Here is a 16,655-nt window from a genome sequence, read left to right as displayed (position 1 = left end):
AAAAAAAAAAAAGCGAAGACACGGACAAAAAGCAAAAGACCGGTAGGACGAGAGAGAGGATCCTAAAAGGGAAAGCGGGTCCATTTTGGCGTCTTACTTGATAAATACTACTTACTGCAAATGGTGTTAATGACTAGGGTTATGTAAGCTGGTAAGTATTACTAGTAGTATGTGCACCGGAACTTTTACCCTTGCACGGATAATGAATATCAGGTTGTCTGGGGACAATAATGGTGTGGGAAATATTACATCGCATGTATGTACAAAAGTGTAGTAAGATACATTAATTTAAAAAAAAAAAAAAAAGGTGTTCAGACAAACTAGAAGAATCGGACGATCAGGCACCAATGCGACGTGCCTCGCGACGGCAACAGGACTGAAGAATCAGAACAAGTCAGTCGTGGGCCGAGCGCCAAGAACTACTAGTAGTGTAGTACACGGGAGTGATGCTGGCAAGGGGCGGCTTGGGTTCGCTGTGTTGGTTTGTCAGAGGCTTGATTGCTTGAACTTACTCCACCCCCTTTGCCGCCCCTGCATTCAGCCTTTGCAGTACTGTACTGTGCGCAGCAAAGCGCTGGAGCGAACCGACTAACCCAAGTTCCAGTTGGACCGCGGGAGTCACCAACAGCCGCCACCAAAAATCAATTGGCGAAGACGCTTCCGTTGTTTAGTTGCTGTTAGTTGGTCATCACAATCAACAGTCAATTGTAGGCCAGTACTTTTTTAGTATTGCAATAAAAAAATTTTCCCACGCTCTCTGTTTTATTTTTATATTTTTTATTCTTGCCCCTGCCATAGCCCTTGATTGAATTTCCCACAAACACGTTTCAAATGTTCGCCGCTGCGTGGTGGGCACTGGACGGTCAAGCCGGGCCCGAGTAAAGAAGCTCGGGAAGATCCTACATAATAACAGCGAGACATTGGATGACAAGGTCTTCCAGGATAATTATTCAGGTACGGATGGCACAACCCAGAAGCTAACTAGGGCTGCACTGTGGCGCTGATCAACCCTGAGCATATTCGCACCCTTGCGACCAAGTTCCCGCTGACGCGGAGGCAGGGGATAATCGTTACTGTTCATGCCACCACCAACTTTGTCTTTTCCCCTTCTCCACACTGCGTGCGCCGCCCCTTCCCCAAAAACTCCACCCGGATTGTTGTTCGACGACAACTCTCGGGAGCTATTGTTGGCCTCATCAAGGGTCATCCTCGAAGCAGGGCTGGGGTTGAGTCCGACTGAGCCAGATCTGGTTCATCCTTTGTCGTAGGCGCCTGGAATTCTTTCTCACCTTCCATTCACTCTTTCGTTCGCGTCCTTTGTCACACTCGTTACGACAATCCGATTCGATCCTTTGGTATAAAGAAGTCAAACGGCCGGTTTCTTTGACCTCGTGGTTTTAGCCTTCCAACTCACCTTGCTGGACATTAATTACATACATCACATAAAAAGAAGTTGATCGCAACTTGGACCAGGTCGTTGATCTTTTGCTCGGCAACAGAAACTCCAGCACTTCATCATCTACCAGCTTTTATCAACGACACCAAGTTAAAAGTTAAAGACTTTCCAACCCACACCAATCTCCACCATAGCATCCCCGAAATAGTCATGCTACCAACCTCACTTTACCTCCTCCTCTCAGCTGCCGTCGGTGGCGCTGTTGCAGGCCCTCTCCACACCCGCCAGGCAAACAACTCGATTGCCACGAGGCAAAAGGTCATCATTGGCGGTGGCTCCATCAACAAGATCTCGATTGCTCAGTTTGATGGTGCCAAGTTCAACGTCCTCAAGTCGGCATCGTTGCCTGTCCAGGGTGCCCCGACCTGGCTTGCATTCAAGGAGCCTAACTTCATATACAGCGTCAACGAGAACGGCGTCGAGCTGAGCTTGTTCACCGTTGATTTGAACACCAATGACATCAAGTTCGTAAAGAGCGCCAGCGGCAGCGCCGGTGTCGTTCACCTCGAGTTCAACAAGGACAAGACCCGCATGCTCGGTGCTTCTTTCGGCAAGGGCACCGTTGACGTCTGGAAGCTGGGCGCAAACGGAGAGCCTGAGCTACTGGGCAAGCCCCTCGCCACTAACTCGACCGGCGCGACTTTGGGCCCCAACAAGGCTCGCCAGGAGGCCCCTCATGCTCACCAGTCCGTTCTCGACAACTCGGGCCGTTTCTTCTTCGTCAACGACCTCGGTCTGGACACCATCACCATTATCGACTCTAAGAATGACAACTTCAAGATTGTCGACTCCATCAAGGTCACTCCCGGCTGTGGTCCACGCCATGGTGCCTTTTACCCGACCACTGGCGATGCTACCCACTACCTGGTCGTTTGCGAGATGCTGAACCAAGTCATTGTCAACAAGCTCAACTACGCAGGCAACGCGGGTAACGCCGCCAAGGAGGGTGTCCCCACCGTTCAGGCCATTCAGACCATCTCAACCTTTGGCGAGAAGACGCCGCCCAACCCCAAGGCCGTCCCCGGCGCCGGTTCCATCGCTGTTGCCGCCGATGGCAAGTCTGTCTATGTTTCCAACCGTCTCAGCTTCGACCCGGACCTGAAGCAGAAGGGCAGGGACTCCATCACTCAGTTCAAGGCCGCCATTTCCGGCGAGACCAAGAACCTGGTCCTCACTTTTGACAACAGCGTGGACTCGCAGGGAGCCGTTCCCCGTGTCATCAGCCTCGGGGCTGACAAGGACCAGGCCGTGCTCTTTGGCACGAACCAGAACGCCGGCAATGGCCTCGCCGCCTTCCAGCGGTCCAAGGACAGTGGCAAGCTCTCGTTGATCAAGGGCTCCGAGATTGACTACGCCGTCTTTGCCACCGAAGAGAACAAGGACAAGCCCGGCTTCGGACCCCAGTTCATTGCTGGAATCCCTAGCACTGTCGGCAAGTGATTCAAAAATCGTGCTGACTGGGTCGCCTGATGTTTTTTGAATTCATTTTCACTTCTCTTGTGTCTTTTCAGCCAAGCCCATTAATGCTCCCTTATCATTGATTATGTATTTCTTTCATACCCTCTTCAACTGCACCGGTTTTGCTCAGTTACCGCAGTAGAGATCCGTTTGACGTTTGTCTTGTTCAAGTCTTTTCAGTTTGCGTCGTTGCGGGAAACAACGAAAAATAAAGCAAGGGCGTTGGGGTTTGTTGGTTTCATGTTAGTTGGTGCATGTTTTGCGCATGGTTATTTGGTGACCTTAAGGGTGGATGAATGAAACACCTTCAATACAATCTTCATCAACACTTTACTTGTGCTAACACTTCAGTTCGTGAGACCTGCAGTGAGGATACCGGCGACAAATGGCCAAGTTACAAGCAACATCGACGTGACTATCTGTCCCTTGGACATTCACAACAACCTACTCATTGGATCTGCCCTGGTCGGCTCTTGTCCTATATGGGGTAATTGCAAGACTTGCAGTGCCATGCCCCACCGATCAGAGCTGTGAACCTGTTTTCTCTCTACAGCGTTGAAATCTTTATGTTGACACTCTGATTTGCGCATTGGTATTGGAGATCTGGTTATTAGTCAAGAAGAAAAGTTGAGGGACACTATCAAGGTGACCATTATCGAGAAGGCTATTCCTGAGAGACTAGCTTGCATCTTTGAAACAAAAGAGATGAAGAAAATAAAAAAAATAAATAAAAATGAGCAACAAATGAAAACCATTAACACAAGAAAATGCAGTTACTTGTGTTCTTCATGAAAATTTGTGGTGACGCATGTTGTCAGCGTCTGGTGCCGGAATGTACATGGTTGGCGACCTTTCCCACCGCCCCCTTTTTTTTTCACCTTTCTTTTCAAATCGTATAGGACGGCGGAGAGTTATTTGTCGGATCTTGGCCCATGTCATCCGCGCCCAGAATCACAGTGGCGGCCTCGATCATGATGCGGCGCAAAGCCCCTGGACCGAGCCCCCTGCCAGACCGAGCAGCAGTCTGCAGACGGGCAATCAGGCGCACGAGCACCTCGACGGCGTCCCTGTCCGTGGAGAAGACCTCGTCGAACGGCACGAAGCCGGGTTCGTATTCGTCCTCGGCAGCATCGCCAAACGACGGCGGGCGCGTGGAGGGAGTAGGGCCGGCACCAGGCAGCGACGACGACGACGACGACGACGTGTTGGGAGAGAAGCGCCGCAGCTCGACGCAGACGCACTCCTTGATCAGCTCCTCGACGAGGACGGACTGCAGGATGAAGCGCATCTCGGAGGGCGGGAAGCCGGCGTCGTCGACCAGGGCGACGACCTCGGCGGCGTAGTCGCGGGGCCGCGAGGCGTTGGTGAGCATGCGCAGGTGCGACTCCTGGTAGGTGGCGTCGAGGCGGCCGAGGCGCGAGCGCAGGTGGTCGTCGACGCAGCGCATGCAGGCCTCGACGGCGGCCAGCGGCACCACGCCCGGCAGCGGCGCGCCGTGGAGCTGCTGCTGCCGGTCGACCTCGTCCGCGACCTGCGACCACAGCTGCTCGAGGGGGTGGCCCGGCTCGAGGTAGATGCGCAGGGCGTCGCGGTGCTGCCTGACCATCATGGTGACGAAGGGCCCGCTGCCGGGGACCAGGGAGAAGCGGTGCAGCAGGAACAGCCCGTGGACAAAGGCCCAGTACTCGCGCTGCTTGGCCATGGTTGTGATCTGGTACATGAAGAAGTTGAGCGTGGCCATCTCGGCGCTGGAGTGCGGGTCGCAGTCCCGCAGCATCTCCATGCTGCTCTGTTGGCGCCTCCACAAGATTTGGTAGCGTTCTTGTGCCGTCACGTGCGGAAAAGGTACCGTCCAGGGGTCCTCGAGGTTGCTAAAGTAGCTGTTCAGCATCCTGAGTATGTTCTCGGTGGCCCCTGAACTCTCGGGTTGAGTACTCCAAAATACTGTCGTTGACAGCGCGTGAGGCAGTGGAGATGATGCCCTCGTGACTGGACCGCTTCCGCACGAGAGATTAGAATCAGAATCGAATGTGCCACTGTTCTTGCGCCTTATGGGTTGGTTCTTGCGAAGGCCCCAAGTCTTGAGCCGATACTTGTACATTTTGACACTGTTTTTGAGTTGATGTCAGTAAAGTGTTCTCCACCCACTTTACTCAAGGACAGAAGACTCCTATACCTACCTCGCCACTAGACCATGATCAACTCTCATTATGTCGATAACATCCTTCAGGGGCATGTTCTCTTTGATGTAGAGGTTCTTTACCGTCTCTTTGTGCATCTCCCAGGTGGCTGAGCTGGGACCCTCGGTCCGAGAGACGGCCTGAGAACTCGACATGCTGAAAATGTTTGACTGTATAATGCGTATTCTTGGCCGATGCTTGTCTTTGCTGGCCACAGCAGAGGATGAACAAGAGATATGGTACTGAGGAGAGAGCATCTCAGAGCAGGCCAAGTCAGATATATAGTGTAAAGCAAGTTGATTCAAGAGCATGTGTGCTTCCTTGATGTGTAAGAGCCTATGTGGCGATCTGAGTCGAGAGCAACTATAATAACCAGCTGTGGGACTTGGCAATCGAATATCCTGTATGCCTTGCAAATTTAAACCAGGTGGAAGGCTTTGCAGGAGGATGGGCCAGAAAGCTGGAAGGATCCCAGCTGTGAATATTAAAGAGGAGCATGGTCAGAGACTGCGCCAAGGACGCGTCCGGAGCGTGGAGATAATAATAGTCTCCAAAAATACAAACGAATGACATACCACTCGGGAAGGGGTCTCTTCTCGTGTAACCGTTCCCCTTTAGGAAATATCACTCGCGAGGAGTGACAGCAATGTAGACTGCTCACGGGGAGTGACGTAGAGACTCCCACTTATTTTTTCAGTCCAGGGTTATCTATCAACAGCCTGGAAAAAAAAAAAAAATTCTGGGGAACCAAATTTGGAGGATTGTAGCCATTTCGCCCAAGACGTTCGCTTGCGATTGCGGGAAGAGTCGGCCCTTGCCAGGCACAAGGCACTCCCGAAAGACGTAGCACATTGTCCGCGCCGTACTTGAAAGATCGCACCAATACGGACAACGATGGGCTCCGCTGCGTCCTAGCACTGCCCATTGCAAAGAAAGAAGGTGGCAAGACGGAGGTGAGCAGGGAAATCGCTCGATGGAGTTAAGAGAGCCCTGCAAAGCTTGGTTCCGAGGAGCCAAATCATGGGTTGCCAGGAGGACGAATAAAAGTTGTAGGTAGACGATCTCCTTAACCCCCACCGCCCAGACTCTCAGGTGTTAATATCCAATGCGGGCTAGCCGGCCGTCAGATGTCCATCGATGCTGTGCGACACGAGACACACGAAAAAATTCATAGCCATTTACAGCCCGGTTGACAGGTAGGGCTGGGTGATGAGAGCCTCATATCCCTGTCAAAGGAAGGTAGGGGTATCTTCCCAGTCATTGTTCAGCTTGGTGGATCATTAAGCTCCCAAACCGTGCCAGGAAATTACAAGATATTGGCACGCAAAACACTAAACACACGTCTCGCAGAAAATAGGAGCCGACCGACCAAGAGTGCAATGAGTAGATGGAGTACAAGAACTTGAACAGATCAACTCACAAGATAGTGCAAATCCTGACAAGTCCGGGGACCAACCCTGGATTTGTCGTGCTTATCATGACTGCACTAAGCTGCCATGGCACCTAATTGGTGCAAGGAAAAGCTAAATAGCCATCACCTTTTGCTATCCCCTTGCGGAAATTAGCCTGGGATAACTGGAATCTAGGCCTCGAGGTCATGAACGTATGCCCATCGTAAGGCTCAATGACTTCAGGATGAGTGGGTATGCTAACCAAAGCAGTAGAAACCTGGGCCGCACAGGCGCGTTAGCCTCTGTGTTTGCAGCCGTGGCAATACTGTCAATGTCGAGCTAGCCCAGTACAGCCTAGTGCAGCGCAAGAGAAGACCACAAACGGTCTAGAAACCACCCTCAGTGTAACCATATACCTGCTGGTATGGTAACACAAACAAAATAGCCGCGGTCTGGGTTACACAACCACGAGCAAGGTTACACATCCCTCCGCCATTTCAGTGTCAATTTTCACTTGATCAGAAGAGTTAAATTTTTGGAGGGGGAGAAAAAGAAAAAAAAAAAAATGAAAATGAGAGAAGAAGTGCGGCCCCCCAAACCTAGAGTGAGAACAAGACAACAGAGATGCGCAATCATAACTGTCGGATAATGTGACCAAGGCTGGAAGCGGCCCAGCTCGCAGCGGCACACTTTGAAACGGGGAAAAAACTGACTCGACGTGAACGCACTTCCTTTGACGGGCGGAAGGATGATAGTGCTGATGTTGGGCTGACGACCTTCCAGAACCAGACTTGATAGCCCCTGGATGCAGATCCATTTGAGATGGATTTCTATCACCAAGTATCGTAGAGAATGGCCCTTTGAACATCGTCTTCACGAGCTTTAGGATCGTATAGTGATATTATCAGCGGCTTGGGTTAACATCCAGGAGGGTCCAAATAAACTTGGGACCTTGCCTAACTAGGCAAGTCTCCGGTGCTAGGTTAGATAATATAGCCCGTCCTGTCCCCAGTTCCATGGGTCAATCAACAAAACGATCTGTGCAACTGAGGCGGTGCTTCCACCACAGTACGACCGCCCAAGCTTTCCGTCCCGTCATGAGGCGGAAAATTGGAAGGAACGCCACGAAAGCTTTGACCAGATGCAACTGGCAAGTTGGGGACGCCAAGCTTCTGGTGGTTACACAGCCCCATATTTTCGCCTTGCCAATTATGTACTTTGTGCCTCAATTCTCAGGCTTCATGTCGGCTTAATATTTTTTTTTTTCCTCGATTGAACCCTGTCGCGTGCAAGCAGTTGCAGTGAGCCTCTAAGCTATCAGACGCGGAGAGCTCCGCATCCCCGGGCCAGCAAAGGACGATTTTGCTCCGGACAAAATACACACCACACAAACACATCATTCACCTCGCCGCACATACACACCTCGACGATGCCGCCCAGATTACCTCTTGCCCAAGCGGCGAGGTCCTGCCGCGCATCCCTCACCACAGCCACGACGACCCCCATAATCTCATCTGCAGCATCCATCACAACCCTCCTTGGCACCTTGTCCTTGCAAACCCGCCGTCAGGCCTCGATCCTCGCCAACTTGAGGGACAACCCGGGCGCTTATAACAAGCGGAAGCGTGTGGGACGTGGACCGTCATCCGGCTACGGAAAGACCGCCGGTCGAGGTCAGAAAGGTCGCAAGGCGCGCGGCTCCGTAAACCCTTGGTTTCAGGGTGGACAGACTTCGCTTTTGGGGGTCTGGGGTAGGAAAGGATTCGTGAACCAGTATGCCATCTCTTGAGATTCCTGCGTAATTAAATCCTCCCGTAGGGCTGACACAAAGGCGTTCTTTCCAACCACCAGCCGCGCAGAAGACCTTGCCGAGGTCAACCTGGACCGGTTACAAGCATGGATCGATTCCGGCCGCATTGATGCTACCAAGCAGATTACGCCTCGGGAGATGGTACGCAGTGGCCTCGCGGCCCGCGGCAAGGACGGCATCAAGATCATCGCACGGGGCTCGGAGAAGCTCAAGACCCCCATAGACATTGTCGCCTCGCGCGTCTCTGCCAGCGCCATAGACGCCATCGAGGCTCTGGGCGGTAAGGTCCAGACGCGCTACTACACAAAGCAAACGATCCAGCGACTGGTACGCGGCGAGATGGTCCATACGACGGAACCCCTGCCCGTCGGTGCCGAGCACGTAGAGAGGATCTTGGCCGAGCGCAAGAGCCAGCACAAGCACTTGTACCGCATGCCCGACCCTACTTCCCGTTGGGACATTGAGTACTACAGAGACCCGGCGCACAGGGGCTATCTGAGCTACCAGCTGGCTCCTGGCGACTCTCCCAGTTTGTTCTTCAAGGTGCCTAAAACCTTTGCACCCAAGGTGGAGAACAAGGAGGAGGGTGAACAAAAGAAGAAGAAGGATTTGGGAGACAACAAGATGTGGTGATGACGCATCTGTTGAGTGCTTCTGTACAATATCATGTCCACATAGAGTGTATTATCCACATACAAGCATTGGGTTGGTCCATGGCTGGCAGTTGTCAGTATTGACTGATAAATTTATGTTTATGTCGTGTAAGTCGTGATTTCACATCGATCAAGAAGTCTGGCTGTCACTTAGTCTTGACTACTCAGGGATTTATCTGCGTTCAAGCCAAGGGGTATGCTGCCGGTCCAGCATATATCCCTACGTCAATCAGTTGGAACATATCTGAGTGAAGAACTCAGTGTAAACAAAGAAACAAAACTCCATAAAGAGCAAGCTAGACAGCCATCAATGAGGCCCGAATTGCAAGATATCTTGGATTATCAATGGATGTTGGTGGTTGATAGGGGTGAAACGCGATAGGCGTTCGCTTAGCATTTCAGACTAGCCCAGACATTCTTTTCAGCCATCCCATAAAGACATGAGATCGAAATGCCTACTTTGCAACATTGAGAAGCTGAAGTGTGAAAGACTGTTAGTTCACAAATCCCAATAGCTCCTGATTCTTTTCCAATTCGAGTTGATAATATTTCCTTACCAGAAATAGAAGCGTCAATACGAAAGTTCAAATTCAATCGATCAAATGGAGTTGCTCGTGGTCTCTTCCCCACGTGGTCCGCCCCTGGTACATTATCCACAGCCCACAGCAGCTTACAGTACAGATGCAGCTAAGAACCCACTTCCCTGCACAAGACACACCACACAAGGAGCTCCTGCACGCTCTTGGGCCAGTGGAGGGCGGCCCATTGAATCAGATAAACATTAGAAAGAGAAGATTCGACAGAAACTGACAAATGCGTAGGATATCACCGGAATTGATCAACTTGTCAATTCCTAACCGTCCCAGAATTTCAGAAACTAGGGCTTGTAAAAAACCATTACTGTGCAGTGAATACATTTGCAATAGGAACATCGCCAAATCGTTGGGAATTCATGTTTCGAACGTCATACACAAGCACCCAGACCCCCACATAACTGTATCCAACGACCGAACCGCGCGTCTTGGATTGTTTCGGCTTTAGAGCTTCGCGCCGCCCGCCCTTCAACCAGTCGACCAGTCTTCCCGGCCACGCGCAAAACATCATTCAGTTTTGTTTATTTTTATTCTAGATCCAGCGTCGCTCGTAGTGCAAACCAACTATATACCCAACCTACCCTGCAAGGTAGTCTGTGATTATCATGTCCCTCTTCGGATCCTCGCCGCCCAAGGAGGAGCCTCTCCCCCGAAACGACTCCTTCGCCCGATCGCGACATAGCCTCTTTGACGGTGATACGAACCAGTCTTCGGCTTCCCTCTTCGACGACGATGACGACCTCACGGGCACTGGCGGCACCTCGTCACCATGGGATATGCCCACCCCACGCAAGCAGCAGAGTCGCGCCGACCTGCTCCGAAACCTGCTCTCCAATGCCGATGTACCAGACAGCTACGTGGATGTGTTTGACTCGGTAATGCGCGAGGAGGACAGCTCGAGTGGACAGATTGGACCCAAGGGATTGATGCGTACACTGTCCGCCGCGAAGCTGAGCGCCGATCAGAGCTCTCGAATTATGAGCATTGTGTCTCCTGGTGGCGGCGAGCCGGAGCTCGGCAGGTCCGAATTCAACGTCTTTCTGGCCCTGATTGGGCTGGCACAGGAGAAGGAGACACTGAGCTTGGATGGGGTGGACGAGCGGAGACGGAGTGAGTATCTCGCAATATTTTCTACGCATTTGGCTTAAAATTCAATATTTCCCCCCCATTTGTTATTTGCATTGGCAACCGAGGTGGTCGTCTTATCGTCGAGCGACGCGACGGGGTATTTTGGGTACCTTTGGCTAGCCGGCGGAACCAAGCAACCAGTTGGCTGGCTGGCTGGCTGGCTGTCGCAAATCCGACCGTCGGATTCGTCTGGCGCGCAATCAAGCTGGGGCCTGCGTTACTTTGCTGTGCTTTGCTTTGTAGCTCTTGTGGGGCGAAAACTGCGGAGCTGCCCAAATCTCCAATCAATCACGATTTCCTACTGTGCTGACCTTGGCCAACCGCGTCATCATTGTAGATCTGCCAAAACCAAAACTCCCTGGCCTTCTTAATTCCGGTGCTGGGCTCCCAGGCGTGTCAGAGCTCGCCGCAAAATCGCCGCAACGCCCAATCACTCCGCCGCCGAAGACCGACCAGCAGAACAGCCGACAAGCCGAGTCGACGCCGACACCAGCGCCACGCACCGCACAGAAGGCGCCGGCACCTCCGCCCATGGACTATCCCGATGATCCTTGGGGGGGCCCCGAACTTCATAGAAATCACGACCATGCACGGCTCAATCCTCAATCACCCGCAAACGGCCTAAACTATAATCAACAGAACCAGCAGCAGCAGACCGAGCAGCAGGGAGGCGCCACCAACGGCGGCGCTTACCAAGCCGCCGAAGCTGCATCACCCGCTGCAGCACGCACCACGTCTACATTCACGACCGCAAGCGCGACGTCGCAAAACTCAGAATCGAGTTCAAGGCCCGGTCACGTCAGTCACAGCAGCATGTCTGGGACCAACGCCGGGTCTGGGGCAGTGGTAGCCGAGGGAGGCTGGAACACGGGCTACTTTGCAGACAACAATTCCTCTGCTGCCTACAGCGACCCCTCTGCCGCCAACACGCATCCAACCTCGCCTTTTGGAGGCAGCGCTCTCCCGGGGTCCGGACATGGTAGGACTGCTTCCCGGACACTGGGCCCAAGCAATGGGCAGCCGGGTAGCACAATTGAGGAAAACGTGCAGGTGGTTTTGATGCCTGAAAAGGAGGGCATGTTCATGTTCCAACACCACAACTACGAGGTCACTAGCCCCCGGAGGGGAAGCAAAGTCATCCGGAGGTACAGCGACTTTGTTTGGCTACTGGACTGCCTCCACAAGGTTTATCCCTTCCGGGTGCTGCCGCTGCTTCCTCCCAAGCGGGTCGCCGTCAATGGTAACCATCTGTCGAATGACGGCGCCTTCATTGAAAAGCGCCGTAGGGGCTTGAATAGGTTTCTCAATGCGCTCATGCGCCATCCAGTGCTGGCAAAGGAGCAATTGGTAGTTATGTTTTTGACTGTGCCTACGGTGAGTTCATATTGTTGCGAGCGCTGTTGTCAGCTTGTGCAGCTCGCTTCTGGGTGACCGCTACAACAAATCACTGACATTTCAGCGCACATCCTACAGGAACTCTCGGTGTGGCGCAAGCAGGCGACAATATCGGTTCAGGACGAATTTGTCGGCCGCAGTCTTCCCGACGGTCTGGAAGACTCCCTGCCGCCCCAACAGTTGGAGGAGCTTTTCCTCCGCACACGGTCGGGTGTGAAGCGATCTGCAGAGCTATACATTCAAATCTGCATTGTTATGGACAGGCTGGTCAAGCGTGTCGAAGGTGTGGCCGCAGACCATGGCCGAGTTGCCATGTCCCTGCAGTCGCTATCCGAGGTTTCTGCGGATACATATGCAACGGACAGTGATGAGGTACCGCGGCTGAACGATGGCCTCCTTACGATGGGCAAACACCTGCGTACTGCGCAGGCGCTGATGGAGGACGAGAGCAAGGGATGGGACGCAGGTGTGCTGGAGGACCTGAAAAGGCAGCGCGACGCCCTTGTCGCAATGCGGGATATGCTTGATCGCAAAGAGAGGTTGGACCGTGATAACATCCCGCAGCTCGAGAGGCGTATCCAAAACAATGAGGCGAAGCTCTCGAATCTGCGGGCGAAGCAGGAGGGTCTGGTCAAGCCCGGTGAAATCGAGAAAGTGGTCGAGTCTATCATCAAGGTACGTCAGAATAATCGGGTCCACATCTTGCTGCCCCGGTGCCCTTTGCTAACATCTCATTGCTACACATAGGACAAGGAATCCATTGTCAACCAGCACAACCGCCATGTCTTTGTCAGGGAGTGTGTTCGGGACGAGCTGAGCTACTTCCAAGCCACCCAGTACCACATCACACGGTGGAATCAGGACTGGGCGCAGGAAAGGGTCAAGTACTCTGAAATGCTCGCCGACAACTGGAGGCGTCTGATGGACTCGCTGGACGGCATGCCGACTGGGGAATGAAGTCGTGTCGGAAGCCAGCCCGATGCGTTTATTATTTTCTTGTGTACCTAATGGCGTCGTACACAGCTGCCTGTTTTTGCCCCTGCTCATATCGCATTACCCCCATTTGTTGCGACAGCGGCATGCACAATTTGTATATTTTCTTGTCAATGTTCAACATCCTCGTTGTGCTTTCGATACGCCGTTCCTGCGATACCCACAAGCTGTTTTCGCACCGCCGTAAAGCAGGAGACGACAACCGCCGGCACCCTTGGGTTTTTGGCATTGAAGCTCCTAGCTGGATCCTAGTATAATTATAGTTGCTTTTTTTTTGTCAATACAATTTCGCTATCTGATGGTATCAAGAGCATCTGCACTCCAGTTGAGCCCATTTAATTCCAAATAGAAAAAAGTAAATCGCCAGTCAGCACGACATGCATCGAGAAGCCTGGTCTGGTTCTCCTTCACTTTGTTTCTTCATCTGATGATGGGATGAACCTTGTACAAGGGTTAGGGTAGGATTAAGCCGATGTTGTTCAAATGCATCCCGTCATGTCAGTGGCTTGCTTGTCCCAGCTTTGTAGCAAGCCATAACACGCGACAACCCCACCACGTCATCGCTTCTCCGACCGAGTCGGGCGCTTTCTGGTGGCTTTTCAACCACTAACGCTGTACTTGTCTTGCCAAACTTTGGCATTCTTTTCCGCGGCCGACACCTCGAATAGGTTGACATGGGCACCTTTCCTTACTTTCAGGACTGATAATTTTAGCATTATTCCTGTCTCCCCAACAGCTGCAGCATCCCAGACGGCAGAGACCGGGTTGGGCCTCAAATACCCCTCTCTCAAGCCCCGTAAGAACCGACCCGAACCAACAAGAAGCAAAGACCCACCGACATCATCCGGGCTGCCGCCTGCATCACTGACGGTGCTGCTCTGGACAACGACAGGCCTTGCATCCGCCGATCGCGACCGACCGTGACCTTTCTCAACATATCCAGTGCTGCCTGCAACTTTGTTCCTTCAAGTCACCGAACATCCGCGCCAGCCCTTGAGTCCTCTCCGTCGAGCGAGGGAACGTTTCCAGGTTGTGCCGCCAACCAACTGGAGCACTTGCCTGTATTGCTTGCGCACGTAAAGGCCTCGCCGACTGAGCGCCCGCCACTGGTACAGACCAAAATAGTTCAAAATGCCTCTGACAGCGGTCCAGAAGACCCTATCGGCGCAGTTCGTCCAGATGACGGCGACCAACGACAAGGTTGCGCAAAAGGTGAGCGGAGATGGCTGGAGTACTGCGGCTGCGGGCCCGCCCCATGCTGTGATTGTTGATATTGGGCTCACCTGCTGACATGGCAACTATTTGTTTCTCATTTCAAAAGTTTTTAAAGAATGCCAACTGGAAGCTGGACGTTGCCGCCGATGCGTAAGTATTTCTTATGGTTTCGTACGGGACACGCCTTTCTTTATCCCCTTGATGCGTCCACCCGACACTCCCCCAGTTCGGAGGGTTTTCGATCTGGATTCGTACCTGAAAGAGCGACATGTTGCAACTCGCCTTCTTCCAAGCCATGTAGCGTCAAGCGTCATGCCAATGTTCACAGCAGAAAGCGGATGAGGGTACGCCTGCTAGGCAGCCGTAGGCTCACTCATTGGCACTGTGACTAGCGCAACAAACACCTTGCCCGGATCTCTGAACAAAGTGGGCTGTATGCCGCTGGAATGAGAGAACTCAATTAGCAGTTTTTTCGATGAAGCCGTAACGGATTAAATTGAGAGGGTCTGGTCCGGACATAGCGTATCAAACTCTCCCGCCACTGCCTTGTCAGTAGCGCTCAGGGGATGGTTGTTCAAGATGTTTTCAGACCGGCCATCACTGCGATCATTGCAGTTTCTGTAAATAACTGGCTAGGCATCAAGCTGATCAAGTAATCATGAACAGTTACTTCAACAGCAACCCCAGCATGGCCACAAGCTCGTCTTCTAAGCCAAAACTAGACAAGATGTTCAGCGAATTGCAAGGTGAGACTACCCGTCGCACGAACATGGCCAGTGGCCCAAGTAATGCAATGACTGACCCAACTGCTCTTCACAGATACGGAAGAGGACTCACCCGGCGAGTTAGGAGCAGGTTCCGCGATTGAGTATGCTTCGAGCTTAGGCGTTGACCCGGAGAGCGTCGGCATCTTCGTGCTTATGGAACTGGTCAAAGCTCCGGCTTTTGGGGTCATCACTCGTTCAGGATTTGTTGAAGGATGGCAAGCTACCAAGTAAGTCGCACAACATTTGTCTTTACTCGTTGCTGCCCTCGAGTGCTACGTGCTGAGTAATTTCTCTGCAGTGCCGCGGCATCTAAATCAGGACAGAAAGACTATATACAGAGTCTTATCAGGAATCTTCCACATGATCATGAGCTCTTCAAGAGGGTCTACAGGCATGCATTTATTGCTGGAAGGGAAACACCAGAGCAGCGCGCCTTGCCCCTTGAGAACGCCCTTGTATACTGGCAATGCTTCTTTGGTCCAGAAATGCCACACAGCAAGCCGTGGGTGGCAAAGTCTAGTCAAGGTGCGGAGGCTACGGACTTCCTCGACCTTTGGACAGAGTACCTCAAGAACAATTGGTCACGGACGGTTTCCAAAGACATGTGGAACCAAACTCTCGACTTCGCTGTCAAGAGCACTGCAGACTCAACGTTGAGCTTTTGGACGCCGGAGGGGTCATGGCCATCAGTTATTGATGGTTTCGTTGAATGGCTTCGCAACAAGGGAATCGGAGTTGCGTCAAGCATGGAAGTCGACTCCTGATGTATTCATCGACTCGTGAGACCAAGACAGCTGGTCCTAGGACACATTCTAGAGGGTCTTGGCCCCTTGACAGCGGAGGAGTGTTTTCGGGTGGATGGAAGTTTATACTGCACCAGTTATCGAAGACTGTGATCTGAAAGTGTCCTCTACATCGAAGGGTACTGACAACAAAGTACGCAGGAGGTTATACCCTATACGCAGCGATTTTGACGAAGCAATAGATCTTCATAAATATGATTTTCTTTGCTCCTTGCATTTCACCCTAGGTCAACATGTCTAGTGACATCTGGAAAAGAAGTCATGCATTTAGTACTCAGTCCGATGCTTTCTCAACATTTTCCTAGAGCTACGAATTGAGGATCTGATGCCTTTTCCTGCACCACACACCAACAAGAAAAAAAGAAAAAAGAAAAAAGAAAAAAGAAAAAAAACCTTTCGCGTATCGTGAATGGCCCACAAATTGCTACGATCAGAAATTCTGCTAATCTAACATTAAACTTCACCCTTCGACTCCACCACAATCAAGCTAGAGGCAAAAACGACTGGCAAGAGGCAAAAAACAATGGGGGTATTATATCCACTAGCGAGTCACTGTCCGCAACGCAACAAGTGGGATCTCATCAAGGTCCTCAGCGGGTTTAGCTCAGTTGGGAGAGCGTCAGACTGAAGCAGCACTTCATTCATAATATCTGAAGGTCATGTGTTCGATCCACATAAACCGCAAGCATTTCTTTTTGCATTCTGTTGTTGTTATAATGCTCAACAGCCGAGACTTTTTGTGGTCTTTCAGGGACGGTGAGGTTGTATTTCCTAGTCGGCTGCTTATTTATCATCCGTTCAACTCGGCGTTGA

The 16,655-nt window shown here is 52.0% G+C and overlaps 6 protein-coding genes across 6 annotated transcripts; 4 read left to right on the top strand and 2 right to left on the bottom strand.

Moving 5' to 3' along the window:
• Positions 1-1,606: 1,606 nt before the first annotated feature.
• Positions 1,607-2,896, top strand: PpBr36_06229 (uncharacterized protein; the record flags this gene model as incomplete). Its single annotated transcript, XM_029893375.1, has 1 exon — positions 1,607-2,896. The coding sequence occupies one exon, from the start codon at positions 1,607-1,609 to the stop codon at positions 2,894-2,896; it is 1,290 nt and encodes a 429-aa protein (XP_029745647.1).
• Positions 2,897-3,800: 904 nt separating this feature from the next.
• Positions 3,801-5,249, bottom strand: PpBr36_06228 (uncharacterized protein; the record flags this gene model as incomplete). The annotated part of the gene is made up of 2 exons (XM_029893374.1): positions 3,801-5,022; positions 5,095-5,249. The coding sequence occupies 2 exons, from the start codon at positions 5,247-5,249 to the stop codon at positions 3,801-3,803; spliced, it is 1,377 nt and encodes a 458-aa protein (XP_029745646.1).
• A 2,665-nt stretch (positions 5,250-7,914) lies between these two features.
• PpBr36_06227 (uncharacterized protein) lies at positions 7,915-8,928 on the top strand (the record flags this gene model as incomplete). Its single annotated transcript, XM_029893373.1, has 2 exons — positions 7,915-8,258; positions 8,337-8,928. 2 exons carry the CDS (start codon positions 7,915-7,917, stop codon positions 8,926-8,928), a joined length of 936 nt encoding a protein of 311 aa, XP_029745808.1.
• A 1,218-nt stretch (positions 8,929-10,146) lies between these two features.
• On the top strand, positions 10,147-13,021 carry PpBr36_06226 (uncharacterized protein; the record flags this gene model as incomplete). The annotated part of the gene is made up of 4 exons (XM_029893372.1): positions 10,147-10,651; positions 11,007-12,043; positions 12,143-12,739; positions 12,812-13,021. 4 exons carry the CDS (start codon positions 10,147-10,149, stop codon positions 13,019-13,021), a joined length of 2,349 nt encoding a protein of 782 aa, XP_029745807.1.
• Positions 13,022-14,022: 1,001 nt separating this feature from the next.
• Positions 14,023-14,350, bottom strand: PpBr36_06225 (uncharacterized protein; the record flags this gene model as incomplete). Its single annotated transcript, XM_029893371.1, has 2 exons — positions 14,023-14,315; positions 14,341-14,350. The coding sequence occupies 2 exons, from the start codon at positions 14,348-14,350 to the stop codon at positions 14,023-14,025; spliced, it is 303 nt and encodes a 100-aa protein (XP_029745651.1).
• PpBr36_06224 (uncharacterized protein) lies at positions 14,189-15,803 on the top strand (the record flags this gene model as incomplete). Its single annotated transcript, XM_029893370.1, has 5 exons — positions 14,189-14,269; positions 14,379-14,422; positions 14,939-15,018; positions 15,092-15,266; positions 15,338-15,803. 5 exons carry the CDS (start codon positions 14,189-14,191, stop codon positions 15,801-15,803), a joined length of 846 nt encoding a protein of 281 aa, XP_029745806.1.
• Between the last annotated feature and the right edge of the window lie 852 nt (positions 15,804-16,655).

Source organism: Pyricularia pennisetigena, assembly GCF_004337985.1.
Source record: "Pyricularia pennisetigena strain Br36 chromosome 4 map unlocalized Pyricularia_pennisetigena_Br36_Scf_6, whole genome shotgun sequence".
In the NCBI taxonomy this organism is placed as follows: Eukaryota; Fungi; Ascomycota; class Sordariomycetes; order Magnaporthales; family Pyriculariaceae; genus Pyricularia; species Pyricularia pennisetigena.
This window is presented reverse-complemented; position numbering and strand designations above follow the sequence as displayed.